Source organism: Lepidochelys kempii, chromosome 15 (genome assembly GCF_965140265.1).
Source record: "Lepidochelys kempii isolate rLepKem1 chromosome 15, rLepKem1.hap2, whole genome shotgun sequence".
Lineage (NCBI taxonomy): Eukaryota > Metazoa > Chordata > Testudines > Cheloniidae > Lepidochelys > Lepidochelys kempii.
The window spans coordinates 7,045,460-7,072,233 of NC_133270.1; the positions used below are offsets into that span (position 1 = coordinate 7,045,460).

The 26,774-nt window shown below is 45.1% G+C and overlaps 1 protein-coding gene across 1 annotated transcript in view; it reads right to left on the reverse strand.

The window, feature by feature from the left end:
• Positions 1-585: 585 nt before the first annotated feature.
• The window catches only part of TBX5 (T-box transcription factor 5), a 44,984-nt gene continuing 18,795 nt past the window's right edge, over positions 586-26,774 (reverse strand). Inside the window, 2 exon segments of the mRNA XM_073312831.1 lie at positions 586-1,166; positions 11,228-11,454. Of these exon segments, the coding sequence (XP_073168932.1) occupies positions 586-1,166; positions 11,228-11,454 (808 nt within the window).

Sequence of the window (26,774 nt, forward strand, 5' to 3'; positions counted from 1 at the left end):
GCAGAGGTAGATACCTATTTTTTCTGATTTGTGGGGGTGTCATTTGTTTTTGTTTAAAAAAAATAACACACACTGAAATCCACCCTTTTTAGGCCTCTTTAAAAAGGGGCAGTGTCTTTTTGAGATAATTGCAAGAATATATATATATATATTATTATTATTTATTATATAACAATGTCAACATCAAAAAAAAAAGTAACATCCTAGTTGTTTTCGTCCAAGCACTCTGATTGTGGTAAAGGCAGCAGGAGTTGTGTGTTCACTTGAAAACCAGAAGAACGGAAGGAATGAGGGCACAAGTTTTGTGCAGAAATAACACAAAAGTTGTGCGAGTGTGTCTGGGGAAGGGAATGGCGGGGGGGGAGTGTGCTGTTTTGTCGATTTTCTTTTGGAACAAAATAATAGAAAAAAGTCACAATGAATTACTATTTAATCTGTGGTTTCAAACAGCTGATTGGATCAGTGTCCATCTCTTGAGTGCTAACTGTGAACATTCAGTTAAAGGAGTCTTGCAAAATATTCTTGTTTGCTTGTTTGTTTTCAATTTTTCATGGCTAGATTTCTTGCATTTCCCTTATTGCCTTGTTAGCTGTTCTCACTCCACTCTGGCACCATGCCCACCCCATGAACAGAGTGGTACTGGTGAGGTGAAAGGGTTCTGGGCACCCCATGGGAATAAAGGAATTCTGCTGGCTGTATGCTGGGAGGAGACTGGATGCCCGTTTGAGGTCCACACTGCCGGATGATGGGCTGGTGAGAGACAGATGTTTGGTGCTGGAACATGCTGTGTGTGTCCCCTATTTGTGGTGATGTGTGATTGGCCACACCAGTGAGACGGGGCATAAGAGGACCAGAGGTGAAATGGGCAGAGAAATGCTGGTAGGGTAATCTGTCCATAGGCTGCATTGCAGTCACTGTGCAACTGCTGTAAGACGGCACGGTAGGCCACGTATTACAGCTAATGTCTTCCAGGCTGGGCACGGGGTCCGTGGTGGGAGCAGAGCTGGCATACATACAAGCTTGGCGCTGGGCAGATTCAGTCCTGTATGAGGTATTCAGTCCTTGCTGCTGGGAGTAACTGGACCTGTAGAAGGGATCCTCATCTGCCGGTGAGGTTTCCATGTAGGGTTTCTTGTACGGATGCTCAGTGGTGGAACATTCCTCATCTGCTGAGAAATAAAATGCTTAGTTATAAATAAGAACACATTGCCCTGTGTTGAGCCTCCCATCCTAGGATCTTGAAGTGTTTTGCAAGGATGGGTCAGTATCATCATTATCCCCATTTTTTCAGAGGAGAAACTGAGGCACAGCAAGGTGACTTGCCCACGGTTACACACAGCTGGGTCAAATTCTGCTCTCAAGATGCACAGCTGTAAAGCTGGAGCTATTCCATGGAGATGATCCAGATTTACATTGGTAAAACCAGGAATAGCATTTGGCCCCAGATCTCCAGACCTCCCAGATCCCTACTTTGTATTCTAGAAAGGAAAACAGACTACAAGATAACCAGAGAACAGCCAGGACAGAATTTAGCAACATGTAACAAAATTCTTTGCTATGTTAGGTTTTCCACATGAAGTGCTTACAGTTCACCTTAACCTTAGTCTCAGCGAAATCCTTTAGAAATGAGCATGGGAAATGGACAGTAGCAATTTAAAATTTTCATTGTTAGAGTTCGAGTTTATGTGTAGGTATGCGATGAGAGACAGTATGGTCCAGTGGATAATTTATTAGCCTAGGACTGGGAGACCTGGCTTGTATCACTTGGCTCTGCCCCTGATCCCTTGTGTGACCCTTGGTAAGTCATGAGACATCTGTGCCTCTGTTTCCCTTCCCACCTTTTCTCTGCCTTCTCTGTTTAGACTGCAAGCCCTTTGATCCAGAGACCTGCTCTTTTGCTATGTGTATATACAGTGCCTAGCACAATGGACTTCTGATCATAGCTGGAGCCTCTGGGTGCTATTGTAATCCAAATAATACATAATGATATACTTCAGCTATAAATATGGAGCTTACCATAAACCCACTCTGGATTATATTACTGTTGCCTGATCGGAAACATCCAATTTCAGGGCTTACACCCCTAAATCAAGTGTGACAAAAGCAAAAGCTGTCTTTGGTTTCTGCAGCATCAGTGGTTGAATTAATTGCAGCAAGAGGAATAAGAGAAACAGCTGAGATGCAAATCTCAGGAGGAATACTAAAGAAATAAATATGTATTAAGTCATAGATTGAAATCCTGGCTCCACTGAAACCAGTGGCAAAATTCCCATTGCTTTCTATCAGAGAGGATTTCACCCGTATTTTTAATACCAGATGGGACCACTGTGATGATGTAGACTGTGTTCTAGCATGACTACCTGCGTAATGCAGGTTATAGAACATCACTTAGTAATTGTTGCATCAAGCCCATAATGTCTGTGTGAGCTATAGTTGAGCTATAGCATCTCTTTGGGAAAGACATCCATTCTTGAATTCATAGAATCATAGAATATCAGGGTTGGAAGGGACCTCAGGAGGTCATCTAGTCCAACCCCCTGCTGAAAGCAGGACCAATCCCCGACTAAATCATCCCAGCCAGGGCTTTGTCAAGCCTGACCTTAAAAACTTCTAAGGAAGAAGATTCCACCACCTCCCTAGGTAACGCATTCCAGTGTTTCACCACCCTCCTAGTGAAAAAGTTTTTCCTCATATCCAACCTAACCCTCCCCCACTGCAACTGAGACCATTACTCCTTGTTCTGTCATCAGCTACCACTGAGAACAGTCTAGATCCATCCTCTTTGGAACCCCCTTTCAGGTAGTTGAAAGCAGCTATCAAATCCCCCCTCATTCTTCTCTTCTGCAGACTAAACAATCCAAGTTCCCTCAGCCTCTCCTCATAAATCAAATGTTCCAGTCCCCTAATCATTTTGTTTGAATTAAAGACTTCAAGTGATGGAGAACCCACCATGCTTTAAATAAAGTCTAGAAAATATCTAGAAAAGTGGACTTCTGAAGCTGAGTTTTCAGAGAAGGATGCAAACATGAGGGCTGGTCAAAAACTTTCCATCTAAATAGTTTATTAAAAACCCAGTTTTCTGTCAAAGGTTTGTTTGTGAAAAGTTTCTGTTTTTCACACACAAAAATTGAATTCTCATTGAAAAATGAAACACCTCAGAGTAGAAAAGTTTGCAGTTTTTGGCTCAAAATTGAAAAGATTCTACTTGGAATTGTCCCCACAGTGCCTCACAGGAGTTGTATTTTGTGTTCCTCAGGATCCTATTTTCTTCTATGGCCTGGGTTACACAGCAAGACTACGTTTCCCATGATATAGGGTGGCCAGAGACTCCCTTGATCCACTGCAGTGGCCCAGCAGGAAGGGGAGACCGTGGTGCATCATGGGAGTTGTAAGCTGGCCTGATATCCAATTCCATAGAGGAGAAATCAGGGCATGAGGCCTTCAAACTGCAACTCCCAGGAGGAACCACAGCAGCATTTTTTCAAATAAAAATGTTCAGTTTTTGGCCTAAATATTTGGGGGTTGGATTTTTTTTTTGCCAAAAAGTCAAAATTTTCATGGGGATGGGGGGAAGGGAAAGGGCAGAAATGGACATTATCAGACCAGTTGTAGTGAAGAGTGAACATGCAAAGATGCAAGTACCAACCAAAATATCTGTGCACACATATTACCTTCAAAATGTATGTGCAACTATCCTCTCTACAAGCGTGCGCGCTACTGCAAATACAAGTCTACACATAATGGGCCTGCAAAAATCCCTGTGCACCCTGGGTGCCTGCAAATCCTATCATTTTCATGTGCTGTCAGACTACATCTCCCATGATGCACCTTGGGGTCCCCTCTTGCTGGGCCACCGCAGTGCATCATGGGAGTCCCTGGCCATGCTGCATTGTGGCAGATGTTCTTTTGCTGCAGTTCCCAGCCCACAGAGAAAAATGGGGACATGTGGAAAACATGCAAATGTAGGATCTCATTGGTGCAACCACTGAAACACAGTTTTACAGGCCTGCCCATAGCTTACTGCTTTGAAAATTGGGGTGCTTAACTTTGCATACAATTGCCTGTATATCCAAATTCATATACTTGGGGCCAAATTCATTTCTGGAGGATTGCGATCCCATCTTACAACACTGAAATCCACATTTTAAGCAAACATCAGAAATCTGAATCTCTAGTTATAGATACAGATCTAGATAGCTTACACTGACAATCAGTGGATAGTGTCAGGGAATCATGGACATGATAGCCCTAATTCAGCAAAGCAGATAAATTTAAGTAATTTTGAAGTCAATGAGATTTAAGCACAAGCTTAAAACTAAGCACATGCTTTTGTGCTTTGCTGAATCTGGGCCTTTATCAGGAGGTGGCTTTAGAGTAACATCCTGTCTAACCCTCCTGAATATTTCAGAATTCCGGTCCCAAGAGCCGCTACTGAATAATAAGAACACTAGGGCTGAAAAATGTCTTGTAAAATGAAGCATTGTTCTGCTAACAAATTTTTCAGCATTAAACTGTAACACAGCCCCAGCCATGCTCTGCTGGCACTGGGAAACACCAGCCCTGGGTTTTACTGTTTATTTTCCTTTTAAAAAATAGTTGAACTTTGCGTTTTTTCATTGTACTAAGTATTTGCTTGAGTTACAACCCTAGGTTGTTGATTTTTCCATTTAGTCAGGACATTCTTCTCCCTGCCACAGCATAACCAGGCAAACCTCTCCAAGTTATAGACCTTTTCCAGATTTACTGTCAGGTGCAGAGAAAAAATAAACCTGACTTTCATTTTGTAAAAGCAGGACGGTATAGGTCAGATCCTCAGCTGATGTAAGCTGGCATAGTGCCTATGAATCCTCTGGAGCTACACTGCTTGACATCAGTTGAGGAACAGGCTCTCTACTTCCACACTTCAATTTCCCCCAAAGTATGATACCAGCCCCCCAAAAAGAATTCTATAGTTTATCGCAACTGCTCTCAGTCTGCCCTTTGGTCCATCTTCCCAACCCCTCCCATGCTCATCCTCTGAACAAGTTCTTCAGTAAGGAATAAAATGCCAGGTTCGTCTTGAAAATAGATGCCGTTGTGCAGTGCGGAAGCCAGTTCCTCAGCTGGTGTAAACTGGCAAAATTCCATGGGGCCAGATTCTCTGGTCTGCTCTGCTCCCTTTCCAGTCTTCCCAGAGCTCTCCAGCTGGGAGTATACCTGGCATGGAGTCCTGAGCAGGCACAGAGCTGACAGATCAGATTCCTGTGCCTCCCTCCCTACAGCTGGCAAATGGATCCTACAAAGCCATTGCTATCTAACGCAGTTTAGAGCAACCCCAAGACAGCTCTAAACTGTTTGGGGGCCAGGACGCAGAATCCAAAGGCCATAATCCTTATCCAGACAGCTCCCCCACTTCCCAGCCTAAAGTGAACATAGCAGATAATCTTGACCATATCTTCAGTGGAAGTGGGCCGAAATACAGCAACTGAGGAACTGGTCTTGTGTGATTTTTCCTTGATGTTAATAACCTGATAGCTTTCTAATGTATTCATTCTTGCAGGGCCCAGTCCTGCAAGGTGACAAGCACCCTGACCTCTGGCTACCATCAATGGGAACTGAGGGTGCTAATCATCTCACAAGATCAGTCTATTACGATAGGCAAACCTCAAAGGACTAAAGGTTCTGCTGAGTGTGGAGAAGCAGCCAAAGTTTGGGCAAAGCTTCTCCAAAGTATATCCAAGCAAAACGGAGACTGCTAAATTAGCTGGAAACTTCGTGAGAACTGGCTTCCTCGCAAGGAATTTGGTGCTCTTTTTATTGAAAGGACTTGAGCATAATTGGACCCAAGATTTTCATATTTACGACTTCCAGCTGGGTCGTAAATACCACAAGAAGAGTTTTTTAAATGGAATTTGCACATTTCTACCACTGGTCCCATCCAGAATCAGGTACAAAAATGTAAACTATATGAGTGGTTTTGTATCTTGTGGGTCAAATCCTCAGGGTTCCTACTTTCAAGTCATTGAGGATCCGGTCCACTAAACTCAAGGCAACAAAGAATTGGGCCCTGTTTTTGTTTTTAGAAAAAGTTTGTCCACATTCATCAGGCTCAAAAAAAAAAAAAATGCAGGTAGGCTCAATTTGAGTTTATGCTGAAGGCTTGAATGCTTTTTGTTATTCTTATTCTACCCAATCTAGTTTACGCTCCCTGGATTTAAATAACAAGCCAAAATTCTAAGGCCGACGAGAAGTAGCAAAGAAAAAAATTCCTGTGAGGAAAAGGGAAGGACCATTTTAAAAATGGCCTAAGCAAGGGTGAGTGATGCCTGTATCCTGGGGAATGGGTCCAAAGAAAGGACTCACAAATGGACTTAGAGCCAATTTCTCCGCTCCTGTAAATCCGCGTCGCTCCACTGGTCCAACAATTTCAAGATCTCCAATGCTTCTGTTAAACTTAAAATAGATTCCGAGGAGAGATGGCTGCAGTTTGTATGGAGACTTTGAAGGAGAGAGCCCAAAGCTGGAGCATCCCAGGGTTGTAAAAGATTGTAAACTATGAAACACAAGGGTGACTCTGGCCTTGCAACTTTACTGCCAGGTGGGTTTTGGGTGAACAACCTCTTTTTTTAACTTAACTAGCTTTGGACCATAGGGTTCAATATCCTATGGAGACAGACAAATTCGCAGGGTCAGTTCGAAGCCCCTATTTGCTACAAGGGCAGGGAGTATGCATTTGGTGCCTTTGGTGTTAATAGGATAACCTTAAGTAACCCCTTAAACTGAAAAAACAGCCACTGAATTGGGCCTCCTAAAACTCACAGAAGCTGGCATGGGGTATGGCAAAAAAAAAAAAAAAATAAGGCCTTAAAGGATTTAAGGATTTAAACTTGTGCGGATTCTATTGAAAAACAGGACTGTAGCTAATTTGTCCAGCATGCAGAGAGGACAACAATCCTGCTGCTTCCCAGAGTGAAGGAAGAAAGAGGTAGGATGAATAAGAACGGTGTGACAGTGCAATTCTGAATCGACAGAGGCATGTGCCCTAATGGTGCCTGTTACGAGAAAAAATGGGGATTTCCATATCTGTGAAGACCTCATGAGGCTTGGTGAAGCAGTAAGGAGAGAAAGTCATATTCTTTCCACCATGGACGGCATCATCTCCAACTTCGTGGGTGCAACAATTTGGAGCTAAAAGTAGCGAACCTGTCATCTAAAAACCATTCTCTTTCTGAACTACTTTAAACAGACTCTGTGTGGATAAAGCACAGGAATGCGCTGATGTAACTAAACTCTGTTGATCTCATCTCTAGTGCTGCCATTTTATGAGCATTTCAAGTCTACGGCAGTTTCAGAAGACACAAACAACAAAGGTCTCAGTTACACCAAGATGACTGGAAGCCTGTAGCATATTATTCCAGATGACTTTCAGATGCTGAGATCAAGTATGCCCAACTAGAGAGATTGTTTGTTGAGTGTATGTACACGCAAAGAGGGCCACAAGATATTTGCAGGGTCTTATCTATATGAAACTTATAACAGGCTGCAAGCCACTCATGCTATTAAAAACAGTAAAAACTTAGTCATACCTCCTAAGATGGTACCTACATTTTTTAAGATTTAGGTTTATTCGGAATACTGCCCCAACAAAGCCCCTTGTTGTGGCTGGCACCATATTTAAGAGTGCCATGGATCACTCAGGTTTTCCAGAGGTTTGGTATGATATAGAAGCTCATGTAGGTGCCCTTTTGAACGGTCTGTCAGGCTCACCACTGAAATTTAGAACTACTAGCACTGATAAACAACTATAAAATGTATCCAATTTTATATGGATGACCAGTCAGACCAGTTACTTGGCAGGGCATCCTCACCCAGCATGTGACTCCTATGGAATAAGATGAGAACTCGTCAAAGCTGATGGTCTGATTATCTATGGCACATGTACTCTAGTCCTTCAGTCTTTGCAGGATGTTGTATTAGAAAGGGTACCTAAGGGACTTCACAAAATGCTAGGAGATGGTCCAAATGCTGGTGTAGAGGCCCTGAGTAGGGCAGGTGCTTAACAACAAGGTAGAATCCTGGGGTAACCAGAAAAACACAAGTCAAAGAACCCCTTGTACCTACACCATTATCCAGAAGGGCTTGGAAAAAAATAGCACCTGACCTATGTGACAAAAAGGCACCTACATGCCTGGGAACCACTGGTTATTTTTCTACGTTTGTAGAAATTCTATTTCTGAATAGACGCACAAGTTAATGGGCCATAGAAATATTAAAAGGCATTTTTTTCTCATTTTGGCATTCTGAAAGAACTTGTCTCAATGGGACCCAGCTCTGAAGTCTAAGCTTTTGGGATAAAATATGTCTTCCTAGTACTTCCAGCGCTCATCACCCACGAGAGGAAGGACTCTGAGGTCTCTGAGGAGCATAGATTGTTAAGAGAATTCTGCAGCAATAGGATCCCACATTAGCCCAGCTGTTCATCTACAGGGGAACCCCCATTTCAGTCACCAGGGTAAGTCCATCTTTGCTCAACAGATAAGAACAATGCTATTAACCACAGAGGCAAATCTTTGTCCTAGCAAGTGGTTGAGAGGCCAGGAGGTGTCAGATGCCTCAGGATTTCTTCTTTAGCCGTTGGCATACAGACCAAAACTTACTCAAGCGTAAATCAAGAAACCTAGTCCTGATATAAATGGATAAGGAAAAAAACTGGACATGACTAGCTGTTGCAGTTACACCCTGACAGTCTTCATGGTAGAGGCTGATCAAAGTGTTTAGCACAGAAACATACAGGCAGCAGCTTAAGAACAGAAGAATGTCCCTATTGGGTCAGACCAAGGGTCCATCTAGCCAGTATCCTGTCTTCTGACAGTGGCCAGTCAGCTAGTTCTGAACCCAGCTGGATTGCCCTGTGATCCCAGTAACCTTAGAACCCACTGCACAGCCTTGCTGAAAGGTGATATTTCTATTGAGACTAGCTAGCGTACAGGAGTTAACGCCTCTGCACATTTGATGATCCAGGTAAATCAGTTGAAGAAAACCCTCCTCAAGACCAGAAGCTGAGCAGAGCTGGGTTAATAATGAATCTGCGGAGTTTATATTTTTGTAAAGTATTAAAGCTCATTAAAAGTTATTTATAAAGAAGATTAAGTGAGTGGGGAGGGGAAGATGTGAAGTGATGTGCACTGTATTCTTAAAACTGTAGCAGGAAGCCAGGTAGGAGTTGGATCCAGGAAAGTGCAGTGAAGTGAAGAGAGAGAACATGTTAGGGGGATACTGTTTTCCTTATTCTAATAAAGTGCCTTGTTTCAGTGTTAGAAGAAAGTGGCCCGTGACAAATGCAGCCTGAGATTCAGGTGAAAGCTTGGGTCAGGTTCTGATTTATCCCAACTGGCTTGCTCATCCTTCGTTACTTTTCTTTTTAATTAATCTCACTTTGCAAAGAGCCACTTGGCAGCTATGTTCGCTCTCTCTGTTTCCCATTAACTTCTTGTTTCTTTTCTTTAAGCCCTGGTGGCTGTTTTCGATTTATTAGATGCATGGGGTGGGGGGGAGCACAGAAAGGAAGGCAGAGATTCAGGCTCCTGAGAGGTACAGTTCTGGGCTTACGGAAGAAGCCGGTGGTATCTGACAGGACACTGCCACTCTTTGATTAAAGCATTTGGCGGCTTTCATAAAAGGCCCTTAACTGCTTGTGCCACTCAAGCCATTGGAGAGATAGCGAGGAGACAGCAGCGGCCCAGACGAGGGCTCCCTTTGCCAGTCCCCGGCACTTTCACAGGGCCCTGCCTGCCGAAAGGGGTTGGTGAGCTTATTCCTGAGGAGATATCTTCTCTTCTGTGACAATAAGAGGAAGTGAGATAATTGGGGGATTGAGGGAAACCACCCATGGAGCCACCACTTAGCGGGAATCCCAAACCTGGAAGGAAACCTCTGTTGATTCCTTATCACTTTACAATGTGGAGGCTGATGATGAATTGCTTTGTGTGGCCGGGACACAGAGCAGTCAAAGCTCGCCATGAGTGTTTGTTGTTGTTCAGGCTTTCTTGTTTTAAAAACAGAGCGCGGGGGAAGAGGGTCTGGCAAAGGTTAAGCTAGTTGTGCAATGGAGCGGAGCTCAGATGCGCCGGAGGCAGGGCTCGAACTCCGGGCGGGAAAGGGTGGCAGCTTTCTCACCACTAAGTGAGCTGAAGGGGCAGCGTCTGGCTATGAAGGGAGATGGTCTCCCGGACAGGGTGCTGACTCATGATCTAGGAGTCTTGGCTTCTGTTCCTGACTCTTCCATTGACTTGCTGCATGTGACGTTGGCTCTGCTTAGATTATAGGATCCTCCAGGCATTCACCACGTCTTACTGCATGTATGTGCAGCAGCTAAAAGGATGCATGATCTCAGCTGGACCTGCTAGGTGTTACCATAATGCTACTAAAAATGACCGATAGCAGCCTTATGCCTGAGGAATCAGTGCTAGGGGGGTCACTATTTTTTCCCCTCTGGCATGGCTCAGTCTTGCAAGTTTTTCCCCACTGACTACATATGCCTTACTCCTGCTGGTGCACAGCTATTCACAGAAGCAGTCCCATTGATGTCAGCGGGATTACTCATTTCTGTAATTGCTCCTCAGTCTGAATATGGGGTTCCCAGTAAAGCTTTGGCAGGACTGGGCTTAGGTCGCACAGCAGTCAGTGGCAAAGAACTCAGGTCTCCTGATTCCCAGTCCAGTTCCCTATTCACTGGACCAAAGACATAAAAGGAGCATAGGCCCCATGCAGCTGCACCCAAATATAAGACTGTATTCAGCAAACACCACCTGAAACCCAGAATATCTAGGTGTGTGCATGTTTAGATTAACCCGTAGACCTTCTCAGAGACTATAGAGACGGATAAGTTCTCTTTATCTCAGTCACTGGCTATCTTTCTGGATGTGGATTCGACTTGTAGCTGTGTTTCATCTGAGCGCTCTTTCCTAACCGAGTTGAATCGAGCGGCAAGGCAGCTCGTCAGCCAGTGCAATTCAGCATCGCTCCTGAAGTCAGCGGCACTGCAATGATTTACAACATCGGGGGATCTGGCCCAATGCATGTAACGCAGGCGACGCTGACAATAGCAAGCCTTTGCCCATCCAAAGGACTTAACTTTAAACCATGGCTGGGGAAATCAGGTATTGGTGAGGAATGCCAAATGGGTTTGACATCCATTTTTGCACGGGGAACCAATGAGCGAGATAAGGGGAAGTTGCCAGGGCCTGACCTTTTCTCTTGGTGCAGTGGTAGATCTGGCTGTGCTCCTGGGAGATCGGGTACGGGTTGGCAGGCGGTAGCAGGTCCTGGGAGGTGCTAGACACCCCGTTCTCGCACTGATACTGGGATGCTAGGTTGGAGGAGGCCGAGAGAACCCTGGTCTCACCACTGAAAGGGCTGTGATTAGAGGCCACTTTTTGTCTCACCGTACTCCTAGGAACCACTGGGTACTCTTTACTGAAAAACACAGGTGAAAAAATGCAGCACATTAGTATTGTCCATTTGCTCCAACTTCCAATAGAACCACCTCCCCAAGAATCAACGCCTTATGCGCACTTTATCGATACAACAAGCTACAGGGGGCCAGAGCAACGCTTATTTTTCTTCCCTATAGGTCTCTTTAAACATGTACCTCTCCCACTGTGACTGCTATTATATATGTATAATAATCACCAGACCTACTTCTGCCATGCTGTTTATGGGGAATCAAGCTGACTTGGATGTAAATTATATATTGTGTGCCTATTGCTGTTTCTATTCCTTTCCACCAACCTTCGCAGGTTTGTCTGTCCTCAGATTGTGATCTCAGAGCAGAGTGTGTCTAGAAAGCACGCAGCATACAGTGATGCTACCATAAATAAATAATCAATTATAAATAATCTATCTGAGCACGGAGACCTGCCTCAGACTGGGGGCAAAACAGTGTAGCTGAACCAACACAAACCCCCAGTGCAAACAAGCTGCACCAGTGTAAACTGGGACTTGCTCCCTTGCAGCTAACCTGGTTTGAAGCATCATTGTAGCTACACTGCTAGCTAAAAACCTCACGGTGGACAAGGCCATATAGTCATTTTCATCCATGGTTCGCAAAGCACTTTAGAAATGTGAGTTGGCATGATTATTACCCTCTGGGAAACTGAGCAGCTCCACTGAGTTCAACTACACCCACTGCGTTACTGGTATAACATCCACATCCAGAGACCTCAGCCAAGTTCAGGGCCACATTGTCTGTCTGTGAGGGCACAGGAGGCTTTAATTGCCACATCATGAGAGGCAGTCCCTTACTCAAAGAATTTACAATCAAAATAGATAGGGCAGACACAGAGTGGAAGGGGAAACTGAGGCTCAGAGTGGTGAAGTGAATTACTTAAGTTCACCCTGCAGGTAAGTAGCAGAGCCCAGAATAGAACACAGGTCTTCAGTCTCCCAGTCCTTTCCTGTATCCACCTCTGATGTGTACATGGAGATTACTCGTGTGACTAAGGTCTGCGAGCTGGAGTCTGGGCCTGATCCTGCAAACACATCCGTGGGACTTGGGGCATCAGTGGGACATCTTGTGTGAGGAAAGGGACTTCTGGTTGCAGGATGGAGCCCTATGCAGGATCAGGCCCCTTAGAGAGAACCCATTGCTGTGGCAACTAGAAGCTTATTTACAAAACTTAACAAAGCCAATTATAGAAAACTCCCTGCAGCAGCCAGCGTTCCTCCAAACCGCTGCATCTGCTGCTGCCAGAAACATTAGCAGCCACGCTGTCATGGGGAGGAAAAAGTCAATCGAGAGCTCAACACCAAACAAACGTGTCTCACGTCGTGCCCTGGAGCCGGCCAAATGTTGGGCTCTGGTCGTCTGCCAAGCAGAGAGTATTGCAAAGGTGGGGTCCCTTCCCCTGAGTAAGCCCATGGGAAGGGATAGTAGGAGCCCAGCTTTGCTGCTGGGAAGGGCTTGAAGGCCAGAGGCCCCTCTCACATGCCTGGGACCCAGGCTGTACAGGATAAGAAAGCGGGAAAGGGCGTGGTATGAATGCACTGGCCCGATGTTGCAGCACCTTTCCCTCCCAGGGAAGCCAATGGCCATTGAGTATTGCTAGGGGCTCAGAGATGCATCTTCCACTCCCGTGGGCATTAACTTGTGCAGGTTCTGCCCTATGGTCTTGTCAGGGGAAGGGTTTTGCCTTCTGGAGAGGGAAGGTCCAGAGGCCATGGCCCTCAAACATCATGGAGCTGAGGGATCCCCAACTCCAGGTTATATCGTCCTCTCGAGCACAGTCAGCAGCCAAGAGTGTTTTCCTCCTGTGTATGCTGCAGCCTCCAGGAATCAGAGTGAGACCAGGGATATAAAGTGTAGTTCAGAACTCTATTTATTAGTTACATGACAAGATGGATCCTCCAGAGTCTAAGCAGCCAGCAGCTGAGTGTGCCTGCATCGTGCGAGAGACCCCTCACAGCGGGACGCCATCTGGTGATTACACAGATTGCCAGTGTGGAGTGGGCTCGACCCACTGGCAGTGTGGCTCCCAAAGCTACATCAGTGTCCTATCCCCTCTCGGCAGGCCGAAGAGGAGTTTACACTTTAACTCTCCCTTGCCTTTCTCCTTGAATCCAGAGGAAAGTATGGTGCATATAGTGCCTGATCCCCAGTCCCTTTTCCCCGTGCCCCAACATACCCTGAGAGCCTCCATTGTGCATGGTCATATGGAGGGAGGGGCTCCCCTAGGCTTGGAGCGGGGGGGACAACGCAACATTGCTTCATTTCCCTCTCTCTGGCTGCTTTAGGGAACACAGGGGTGACTTTCCATTGTGTTTGTCCCCAGCACATTATGAGAGAGTAGGTAAGTCTGTGTAGGAATGGATCATCCCTCTCTATTCACAGGCACAACTCACACTCACACAGAAGTTACATATACACACACACACAATACAGACCACTACCTTCGAGAGGAAGTGATGGAAAATTAGGGCCGGTCAAAAATTTTGTGTCACATCTGTTTTTTGATGGAAAACTGGGGGTTTGACTAAATGAATTTTGTTGCCAAAGTGTCTGCTTTCAGCAGAAAGTGTTGATTTTTGTCTTGTTTTGTTAAGAAAAACCAAATGTCTGAAAATCAGGATGTTGTTATTCAGACTTTCCACCACGGTGCCTGATGGGAGTTGTAATTTGGGTATCTCATGCTCCTATTCTCCTCTATGGGTTGGGCTCCCCACTCAGACTTTATTTCCTGAAGATGCAGAATGGCCATGCCATTTCCATGAGGCACCAGCTCCCTTTACAGAGAGAGGAGACCCAGAGGAAATGTAGTCTGGCCAGGGAAGCTGGCCTGTCGAAAGAACTCAAAGTACAACTCCAATGCGACACCTCAGTGGCATTTGTCAGAACAGAAATGTTTCGGTTTTCAGCTCAAATATACATTATTTTGATTTTTTGCCAAAACCTCAAAATTTCCCATGGGGAAAAAACCCTGTTTTCTGACCAGCTCTATATAAAATGTCCTTCTTCCAACTTGCTCATCTATCTATCCATCTGTCCAGACAGACATCTACAAATTTATATCTTGGTCTTCCCTGCGGTGTCTAAGTTCTCACAAAGAGATTTCTCTGGCACCATCTAAAGCAGCAGTCGTCTTGAAACATTTATTAATGTTTGCAGAGCACACTTGATATGTACTGTGAACATTTATCATCTGAGATTGCCCCCTTGGTCTTTAAAAATGCATTAGACATTTTTCAGTGCCGAAAATAGCCAATTGTAATCATAGGCCAAAGGTTTAATGGAACAAAAGGTTTTACTTATTGCTGGCGCAGAAAGATTGCCAGGCATAGGACTTTTGCTTTTCAAAAATAACTGCATGAAGGGGGACAGGGGAACGTGAAAGGCTGCATGCTACTGGCGAGTGTATTCGGCCTTCTGAGCGGCAAGGGGATACTGTTGTCATACAGCCAGAAAGCCAGGGCTCTACTTTTATATTACAATGTTAATGTAGGACTTTTTTTCACATTAAACATTGTATATAAAAAGGCTGGTTTAGGAAAGAATTTACAAGGAGGGAAGCTATTTACAGCATTCGAAAGGACGAAAGGTAAATGTTCAGTTACTGTATTTTATTACTGTTTTGCAGTAGAACCAAGGGGCCCCAACTGAGGTCAGGGCCCCATTTTCTAGGCATTGTACATACACATAGGGAGAGGCAGTCCCTGCCCCAAAGAGTTTACAGTCTGAACAAGCAAGAGGTAGCTAGAAGACAGTATTATTTTGTTTTATTACCATTTTACTGGTGGGGAACTGAGACCCAGAGAGGTTAAATGACTTGCTCGAGATCACACAGGAAGCTTCTGGCAGACGCAGGAACCTAGGCTGGTCCTGCTGGGTCTCAGGCTACGTCTCTACTTAAACTGCTACAGCGCACAGTTGTGCTGCAGAGCTTCAGGGTAGACACTGCCTGTGCTGATGGGAGGGGTTCTTCCCTTGGGGTGGGGAATCCATCTCCCCGAGAAGAACTATTCCATCGACCTAGTGCTGTCTACACCAGGGGTTAGACCGGCTTAACTGTATCGCTTTTTCACACCCCGGAGAGACGTAGCTATGCTGTTTTAACTTTTCAGTGGAGATGAGCCCTGAGTCTACTACCCTAACCACAACGCCTCCCTGTCTCTCCAGGGGGAGGGATAGCTCAGTGGTTTGAGCATTGGCCTGCTAAACCCAGGGTTGTGCGTTCAATCCTTAAGGGGGCCATTTAGGGATCTGGGGCAAAACTTGGGGGATTAGTCCTGCTTTGAGCAGGGGGTTGGACTAGATGACCTCCTCAGGTCTCTTCCAACCCCTGAGATTCTATGAAAGCCAATGGGAGATGCATGGCTAAAACCCTACACAGCTGTTTTAAAATCTGTCCTCTTGATGGGGGGGCGGGGGGAAGGAAAGAGAAAAGAGGGGAGGCAGGGGGAAGAGGTCCTTTTCCATGCACCTGATCAGCAGCAACAGGGAGGTCAAAGGATGGGGGATTCCTGGAGTGACTTCTGCCTGCCAGACAGCGGCACCAAAAGCAGCTGCTGAAGGTGGGGCTCTGGAATGTCTCTGTACAGCCTGGCTAGCGGTACTAGAAAGCAGCTCCACTATGTGGTGGCTAAGTGCAGAGGGTGCAGAGTGGGGAACTCACCACATGTCATATGTGCCCTGTCAAAGCAGCTCATAGATTCATAGATACTAAGGTCAGAAGGGACCATTATGATCATCTAGTCTGACCACCTGCACAACGCAGGCCACAGAATCTCACCCACCCACTCCTGCGAAAAACTTCTCACCTATGTCTGATCTATTGAAGTCCTCAAATCATGGTTTAAAGACTTCAAGGAGCAGAGAATCCTCCAGCAAGTGACCCGTGCCCCATGCTACAGAAGAAGGTGAAAAACCTCCAGGGCCTCTTCCAAACTGCCCTGGAGGAAAATTCCTTCCCGACCCCAAATATGGCGTTCAGATAAACCCCGAGCATATGGGCAAGATTCACCAGCCAGATACCCAGGAAAGCATTTTCTATAGTAACTCAGATCCCACCCCATCTAACATCCCATCACAAGCCATTGGGCCTATTTACCATGAATATTTAAAGATCAATTCATTACCAAAATCGTGTTATCCCATCATACCATCTCCTCCATAAACTGATCGAGTTTAATCTTAAAGCCAGATAGGTCTTTTGCTCCCACTGCTTCATCTTTTAAATACCAAATCCTTACCGCAAACTGCTCAGCAACAACCCACAGGACTTACAGAGAGTCAGAGAAATCACCAGCTGTTCATCTCATGAAGAAGAGAAATTTGGGGGATATAGAGAGGGGGAAATAAATGATCTGGGATTAATCATTTGCCCATTTCTAGTAAAATCTGTTGCATGCTCAGAGGAACCAATCGACATCACTGTGCCCATCGACATCACTAGGAATTTTATCTGGCTAGCTTTAAGCAATATGTTTTGAGCAACAGACTCAACTCCAGCTTCATAGCCTGTTCAGCAAAGGCTGTATGGGCAATGAAAGGATTAATGTGGGCCTGAGGGGCCAATTATGCTACCTGGCTGCACCTGGAGGGAGGGCGCAGCTTAATTAAAGATGAAGTCCCGCTGGGGAAGAAGCTGGGTGGTGACTATAAAGAAGGGAAGTCTGGCTGAGAAGGGTGCTGTAGGAAAGAATGTTTTAGTCATGCTTTAAGACTAGAAAGTGGGAAAATGAGGGGTTGGGAGTGTCAAGGAGGAAGCTCAGGGGGACAGTTAGCCCTGAGATCCTCTCCTAAGCAGATACATTGGACAGGAGAGACATGGAGCAGCCTCTGGCCTTGAGCAAGCTCTGGTGCTGAGGGTCCTAGATAAAAGGACTGGACTAGACTTCCTAGGAGTTGTTCAGCTGAGTAAGGGAAATGTGAGAAGTCAAACCTGAGGAGGGCAGAAGTTGGGTTAAATTTGCACTTTTGGTTTGGGATTTGGTTGGGGGAATCCAGCAGGGAGTCCTGACCCTGACCGAAGGACTAACTGAGAAAAGCTGTGGGAAAGGCCAGTTGCCAGGCTATGGTAGAAAGAAGGCCTGGAAAGCAGCAGCACAGAGTCTGACTGAGCAGATGTTGGTTGCTGGTAAGGTCCTGGACTGGAAACCAGTGTCATGAGAGGGCCTGGGCTCTCCTATTCACCTCTGGAGAAGGTGGTGTCAGGCCCAGAGCTGAAGACCTTTCCTAAGGACATTGGATTGTCTGTGGACACTGTTACCCCAGAAAGGGTGGAACTAAAATGTGACCAGGCTGGAGGGCTGAGCTGAGAGACGACCAGAGCAACCTATCAGCCGAGTGCTCTAGAGCGGAAAGGTTTCAGAGTAACAGCCGTGTTAGTCTGTATTTGCAAAAAGAAAAGGAGTACTAGTGGCACCTTAGAGACTAACCAATTTATTTGAGCATCCGATGAAGTGAGCTGTAGCTCACGAAAGCTCATGCTCAAATAAATTGGTTAGTCTCTAAGGTGCCACTAGTCCTCCTTTTCTTTTTTTCTAGAGCTGAAAGAGGCACTTCCCCAGCCGTAGCCACAAGCAGGTGCATCAGTGGTAAGTCCACTCTTCTCACCACGCTTTTTAAGTTCAAAGTGCTGGTGACGTTCACAAGCCCATATTGGTTTCATTGATTATCAATAAACTTGGCAGAATTTGACTTTTTATCAGTGAGAGATTATATTGATTGTTTTTAAGCATTCTTCTCTTTTTATCTATGAAAACTTTCATAGTTGCAGGAAATTATGGGGTGGGAAGCGGGTCTGATGACGATTATTTCATGACCGTAGACACAGATTCCAAAATGTCAAGCTTTATGAATGCTGCTGCCTAAGTATCGGCAGCTCTAGTTCTGTGAATGCTGGTGCTGGCTGTTTTAGCCGAGCTGTAAATACGTGCTTCGTGCAGCATTCACGACAATATGTTTTGTACGCATTCAGATGGGACTCTGAGTTCTCAGGCAACATGTTTCTTTCTTTGCCTATCTGTGAATTTCAGTTATCAGTGGAAATTTTGTCTGGAGGGTAAAATTATCAGCAAAGTAGATAATTGGCCTTGGAAGGATTTAGAATTTTAACAAGGAAGGCACTTAAAAGAAGGGGTAAATAGAGAACTGAGCAAACCAGGCAGGGAGGGCAAAAGGACTCAGTCAGAGACTATAATCGCCTTCTTTGAGAGTCAGAAAAATGGTTCTGTAAAAATCACATCTCTTTGCTCTACATCCCTGCTCTGAGTGTCTCTGAATTGTATCTGCTTATAGCAAATCACTTATGCCCTCAGTGCAAAGCCAATGCAGCTATAGGGGACTAGGCTGCATTCCAATGTGCCTGCTGCCTCATCGGAGAATTGTCAGCTAGGTTGTGTTTGCAAAGGGCCAGGTTTTCCTGCATGTGTGTGTGTTGCACACACCTGGCTAGCACTATGCATGACAGATCCAATGTGCACAGGCAAACTGATTTCAGGGTGTGCATGCACGTACAAATCAGTGGATGAAATTCATGGCTGTACAGAAGACCAGTCTAAAGTGTAGGCATCACCCAAACCTGCAAAATAGGGGTTAAGTGAGATTTAAATGGTGTGTATATACTCCTTCCACTGACTCTCTACCCAGCTTATGCACCTCCACTGAAGACGGCATGGATACACACACACACACACACACACACACACACACACACACACACAGTTGGACGCTGCCATATTTGAAAGTCTGGCTTAGAGGCCACAAACCTCTTCCATGCTCCAGTGGAGCAGGGAAGAGGCAAAGACTGTGTTTATGCTTCCATTTATCCTAAGCCATCTGGAGGGCCAAACTAGCCTCTGGTGCAAGTTAGAGCAGCCATAGGACTGCTCTAGCTTACTCCAGCTGGAATGGTCCCTAAAGAATGTTCCACTCACTGGAAATTAACAGAGCGCATCAAGCTCTTGTCCCCGCTCCAGCTCCCTTTCCCCAGCCAAACCAGATACAGCCACTATGCTAAGTCCAAGATTCCCCAATGCTGGAAGAATCCTGTTACAGCTTTACAGTAGCTTTGAGGTCATTTTGCATTGCGGGGAGGAAGCCCAGAAGTTTTGCTGTTGAAAGTTCAGATGGCACAAGGAGCACAACTTGATTTTCAGCTCTCCGGCAGACTTTGCAGCACTGAAAGTCAAACAGCTTCACTTGATTTTTGCAAATGGAAATTGAATTCTCATGAAACCTCACCATGTGAGTGTCATGCCACTTTGCTGACTGCAGTGAGGTTCATGCCACACTCATATGAAGGAAAGCAACTGGCATATCATTAAGTAAAACTTAGTTTTACAAGGTGCCCCAAGGCAGGCAACAAATATCAAGACTATCCAGAGTTATCCTAATTTGTTAAACAAAACTTTGGAAGGGAGATTAAAACCTCATGCTTCAGGGCTTAAACCAATCTCTAATAGAGTTCCGGACAAGACCTATGTGGGGGCAGATTATTCCAGATCTACTGTGAGATTTACACTTTCCTCCAAAACATCTGGTACTGGCCAACATCAGAGACAGAATACTGGGCTAGATGGACCTTGGGTCTGATCCAGTCTGACAAGTCATGTTACTAAGGTAAATAAGATGAGTGCAATAGCTAACTGTAAACCCAACAGTTAATATCCACTGACTTATCACTCACATGCAGCCTTGGACAATCGGGAATGGTTTTATTGAAAGGGAAGGTTGGCCAGGACACTGAGGTTATCCTTTATCTTTTTGATGAATCATGGGATCTTTAACTCTTACCTGGTCATCTAACTTAAGCCGAGAGGGCTTATGTTTACCAGCTCCTCAGTATGGTTTTATTCAATATCTTCATAAATGATCTGGAGGATGGTGTGGATTGCACTCTCAGCAAATTTGCGGATGATACTAAACTGGGAGGAGTGGTAGATACGCTGGAGGGGAGGGATAGGATACAGAAGGACCTAGACCAATTGGAAGATTGGGCCAAAAGGAATCTGATGAGGTTCAATAAGGATAAGTGCAGGGTCCTGCACTTAGGACGGAAGAACCCAATGCACAGCTACAGACTAGGGACCGAATGGCTAGGCAGCAGTTCTGCGGAAAAGGACCTAGGGGTGACAGTGGACGAGAAGCTGGATATGAGTCAGCAGTGTGCCCTTGTTGCCAAGAAGGCCAATGGCATTTTGGGATGTATAAGTAGGGGCATAGCGAGCAGATCGAGGGACGTGATCGTTCCCCTCTATTCGACATTGGTGAGGCCTCATCTGGAGTACTGTGTCCAGTTTTGGGCCCCACACTTCAAGAAGGATGTGGATAAATTGGAGAGAGTCCAGCGAAGGGCAACAAAAATGATTAGGGGACTGGAACACATGAGTTATGAGGAGAGGCTGAGGGAGCTGGGATTGTTTAGCCTGCAGAAGAGAAGAATGAGGGGGGATTTTATAGCTGCTTTCAACTACCTGAAAGGGGGTTCCAAAGAGGATGGCTCTAGACTGTTCTCAATGGTAGCAGATGACAGAACGAGGAGTAATGGTCTCAAGTTGCAGTGGGGGAGGTTTAGATTGGATATTAGGAAAAACTTTTTCACTAAGAGGGTGGTGAAACACTGGAATGCGTTACCTAGGGAGGTGGTAGAATCTCCTTCCTTAGAGGTTTTTAAGGTCAGGCTTGACAAAGCCCTGGCTGGGATGATTTAACTGGGAATTGGTCCTGCTTTGAGCAGGGGGTTGGACTAGATGACCTTCTGGGGTCCCTTCCAACCCTGATATTCTATGATTCTATGATTCTATGATGCCCCCTCTACGGCTGCAGAATCAAAACTGGGGATGGATCTAAGTGCAGATGTGCATATTTGGCACAAAAGTGTTTGATTTTAGGCCAATTTTTTGTTTATTGCTCAGAACAGGGGTCAGGAGAGGAATGGATGTTAGATACAACTGATGCAGAAAGGAAGAGGAAATTCATTGACCTACCAGCCCCCAACAAGAAAGCCTGGAGTGTAAATTTGCATCATTTTAATATTTGCATTGTGTGTGTGTAGTTATCTGTGTAACTAAAAACAGGTGTCTTAGAAGCATTCTTGGGAGAATCTCCTGGGATCCTGAATTTAATTAATCTACATTCTGAGAGAAGTCCGAGGAAAAACTGACACATTGCCTTCCCTCGCCAAATGACTCCCTGATCTCTTAGAAAATCCCCCCTCCCTGAGCCAGCAGGCCAGCGCCATGGAAAGCAGCAGAGTGGGTGGGTTACGTAATGGAATGAGCCAAAAGTCAGACTTGGTAGGGCTGCACTATTCCATCCCCACAGCTGCCCTCTCCACATTGCTATCCAATATCCCATCTCCACCCCACCCCCAGCTTGAGAGGTGATTTAACAAGACCAGTTTGGACTGGTGCAGGTAGTAGTTTAGCACCTAACACTTCCACACACAACACCTGATACCAGAAGTGAAGCCTGATGGAGGAGGGTTCTGGGGGGGGAGCCTAGCCACTCTTTACCAGAAGCTTGGAGTGGGTGACTGAGGATAGATCACTTGATTGCCTGTTCTGTTCATTCCCTCTGAAGCAACTGGCATTGGCCAGAGTCAGAAGACTGGACTCTGGGCTAGATGAACCATTGCTCTGGTTCATAAGAGCAGCCATACTGCATCAGAATTGAGACTACAGGAGACCTAGAGCTATAGTAAGGTGAGGGATCAATAGAATAGCAAAAAGCTGGGATGTAGGGGGCATGCCCCCTACTCAAATGGTTACACTTATGCCTGATGCAAACTCTTTAGAGCTAATGTTCTCAGGTTAAATATCTAGTCTTAACTGTTGCTGAATGTGAGTATGGGGAGGGGCAGGGGAATAGGAAGGTACCCTGGAATTTTGATGTCCGTATTTATTAGTGTTTAATTGTGAGGATCTTCTAGAGATATTGTCTTGTTGGATGGCTGCCCTGTAACTGAGCACCAGAGCAATGAAGGAAGCAGAAGCAATATTATGCCTCCCTAATAGAGATTTGACTGACACTTAGTCCGGTATCTGCAGAGCCTGTTGGAGTAGTACTCATGGGCCAATTCCTTAGTCTTAATCTGGACCTGATCCAAATCCCATTGATTTCAATGAACTATATGCATCAGGCCCTGGGTTTGCACTCGGTCCTTCTGCAGGCAACCTTCTATTGGAGTCTATTGTCAGAATAGGGACTGAGCAACATCTCCCCACCAGGGGTGATAGCCCCCACACTAGGGGTTAGCATTTTCTCTTAGGAAGTGTCTAAGGTGACACATGGAGCTGCTGAGATTTCATTGAGCCAGAGCATGGGGAAATGAAAATGCATATAGAGTTGCAATGGTAAAATGATAGCAGTAACTTGCAATGGAACAAACCCCAGTTGCATCCGGTATTATGGATCTAGCAAACAGATTTGGTGTTAGCATGTCCTCCTGCGTGGACACACCTTGGTGAGTCCTCAGATTCACCCAAAAATTCCACCAGCACCAACACAAACACACACTGACATGCATGTCTCAGCTGTGGAATCCTGGCACTAACTCTTGATCCATGTTGATCATCCTACTGCACAAACCAAGGGGCATCTACCCATTTAGTTCTGTAAACTGTTCTTAAAAGGTAAAATCTAGACACTGCCATGATAGCAGATGTTGGACCAGATTCTGCTTTTGGTAACACCAACATATATCAGAACAATGCCTTTGAAGCCAATGCAGTTACTCTGGATTTATGCTACTGAAAGCAAAAAATGACCCTTTATCTCCATTAGAGAGAGACCCCTATATAACACCAAGCCTCTTCTGTTGTTGTATACCCCATTCTAGAACTTTGTCACACATTATAAAGGCCAGTGATAGCCATTTAAGTCATTCAGAACATTGCTTTCATATAATTTTTCATAAACAAGAGCTTCCCAAATGTGAAACTCAAAACTACTGAATTAGTTTGAATGGTAATTAGGACTTTGATTTTTCAGAAGTGCTGAACACCTGTGACATCAGTTGAAGTTAACAGGAGCTGCAGGTGCTCAGCAAGAGATTCAGTTTCTTTTAAGATGCCTCTCATTTTGAGTGTTCGGGGCTGAAGCACAGTAAAAGTCACCAACTCTTTTCCCACCCTCTATTCTATTAGCTGCAGGTACACAAATCTGAACTCTCTAGGCAATGCCCCATCCCTCCAAAATCACTCCATAGATATGGTTTATTAATACATCTGCATTGGCTCCTGCGTGGAGAAGTTTAAGGGCAAAATTCTCCTCTGGAATACACAGTGCAGATCCCTGCTTTAATTTCATCCTCTGTGGATCAATGCAGAATATTCTGCATGTGATCTCCAGGCTTAATTCTCATGGGCACTATTAGAGAGTTGTAGACGAAAATCTAGGGTGAAATATGCCCCAACAATCCCCCACTGTCTGAGGTATGAATGTGAGAAATAATTTGCCTAAAATTTCCAAGCATTAAAATGACAAACTTTCATCTGAATTGGTTTTGAATTTCAACATGAACACAACAGGCAAACAAGGAGATGGATAGATATACACATTCTTTTTCTTTCTATGAAAGTAATAGATCTCAGTTTGTTTGATCTCACAAACTAAAGCTCACAAGGTATGTATTCCTAAAGTATATAGCAACTGACATGAGCATGAATAGTCCTGTTGCTAATGGAGGGGAAGATAAACCTCTATTGGAGGCCTGCATTAACTAGAATTTGGATCTCACTGCAGACCTAGTCTATTCTTTGCCTATGAATTACCTGATGTTGAAAGGTATTGCCTTGATCACCCAGTTGACTGAAGTCTTTTACTTGGACAGGCCTATATGCTCACTTCAGCTGTGTATGTGGAGGAGACCAAACCCATGGCGATGCCATGCAGAGAGGAAGGCAGCTAGGGGGATGTTCTCTCAAACTCATATATGTTCTACATAACTGACCGTTCCCCTCTCTGCTAAAACATCCATGTGGCTGAAAGGCTGGTTAGGAAAAGTGCATGCCCAGGCAATTAGGAGTGGAGTTGGGGGGACAAGTCCCATGGTATGGGCATATTCCTTTCCCCAAATGGTGAATTTGCACCAAAATAACCTTGGCTATTAATGCTGCTCAGAGGAGCATGATTCTGCTGTAGACTTTACAATCACCACTGTAGGTGGGGGCTCAGCAAAACACAGGCAGCTGTGGAGCAGGAAGTAGTGGTAAATGAAGCTAGGCTTAGCTTGTACCATGGTGTAGGTGGGGGAGCTGTTTGGGGAGTCTAGATTTGGTGGGAGGAGCTCTCTACAAAGAGCCTGAGATCTACAGAGGCCCTGCTCCATATTCCCATGGATCTTGGCCTATTATTCGCTTTGGAATGTAGTGCATGACCCCACTCCCGCCCAAGTGCGCACATTCTGCCACTGCATTTCCATCAGCCCCCATTCCTCTCCTGGTATCCTGGACTCCCTAAAGTCTCCAGGTCTCCAAGGACTGCAGTGGTTTTCAGATGCCTGTCCTGCATTTTTTACCAGGGAAAGGTTGATATTGGCAGCACAGAACACACTGTAATGGCACCACCAGCATAAGTCTCACCTGACCTGAAGAGGTCACCCTGCCAGAGACTGGGTAATTCAAGACACATGCCTGTTCTATACTTGCTCTTTTCTAAGGTTGCCCACAAGGAAGAGAGTGCCCATTCTGTTGTTTTTTTTTAGGTGGTAATGGGCCTGTTGAAATTAATGTCAAAACTCAGGCCAACTTCAGAAGTCAAACCCAATGGATCAGATTTGCTCCTGCCTTTTGGTCCCCTTTCTGCCACTCTGGTAGTGCAACGATGCTGGGGAGAAGCCAGACCTGGGCAGCTGAGAAGACCCCTTGTTTAGTGTCCCTGCGCCCTCTCCCCTCCAACCTGGATATCAGGGGACATGTATAGGGCAGGAGGGCCTGTGCTGAGGTGGATCCTCAGTTGGGGTATGATCCCTTAAACCCCAGCCTGATCTGATGTGGGGACAAGTGCCTGAATCAGGAATCCATAACCAGCTAATGCTCCGCTCCTGTCTTGAGCCTCATCTTGGCTTTGCAAATTGTGTTTCTATCAGCTCTGCTGTCTTACATTAAATGTCCTTTTGTAATAACTACAGACCCATATTTAAAACTCAACAGAACTGAGCTCTAGCTAGAAGAAGATAGCATTGCCCTTCCTTCAGAATGAAACATTAATGATGTCCATGGCTACATTACCCAATGAGATGATTGCTAACCAAGGGGATCTTAGGTCACCAATTTCTAGTGGTCTATTTTTATTTTATCTCTTCATCTCCTTTTTATAATCAGTAGCCTGATATTTTTAGTCTGGCTGTGTTCTCAGCTGACCTAAATGGATGCAGCTCCATTGAAGTCGATGGAGCTACGCATCCGACCCATCATTTTAAAACCTGTTTTTCTCACACACGGTCAGGCCACTCTTCTGCCTTTTATTTTCCTCTACAAAGCCATCCTGAATGGTTCTTTATTTCAAAATAACAATCTTACTCCACCCTTCTCCAAAATAACTTCTTTGTGAAAATGGCAAGGTGTGTGGTTTTTTTCCCCTCCCTTCTGTCTAGGAAGCAAACTAAGCATCAGAAAATGCACAGTGCCAACTCTGCAGAATACCTTAACCCTTTCAACTACTCCAGTTCCCACTGTGTATATTTCCAAGAGTTTCTGTTCACTAGATCCACAACCACAGGATTGCACAAAACTATTGACTTTAGCACCAGCTCAGCATGGCCATGTGCCATGATTTCCATACGGCATGAAGTTTTTCTAATAGTCTTTAGCATTTCACCCCAAGGAAAAATAGTAATTTATGTAAAGGTTCAAGATTTTCCATTCATCAAAGCTATAGGGTAACTGAACAGCAAAAACTTGTCAGGACATGATTGTCCAAGTTTAAAAGGAGGTGTGAGTAGGGAAGGAAAAACTATTTCACTTTTCAGTGTATGAAAAATATATTTACATCAGCTGCCAGGATCAGTGTAGCTGTTAGAAAGGTTATATGATAAGGGATCACAGGACAGTCTGATTTATCACAAAGGTGGATTCAGAGGAGAATAAGGTGGCTTTTTTATTTTTGGCTCTTGGACGTGAGCCTACAAACACTTGAACATGTGAGTTTAATCTTATTCAACTGGACAGTCACATGCATAAGTGTTTGCAGCATAAGAGACATTGTTGTCTAGCAGTATGATTTACATAGCCATTAAGGCTCGATCCTGCCAATGCTTGTACACGTGAGTAACTTTACACATGGGAGTTCTGAGTGC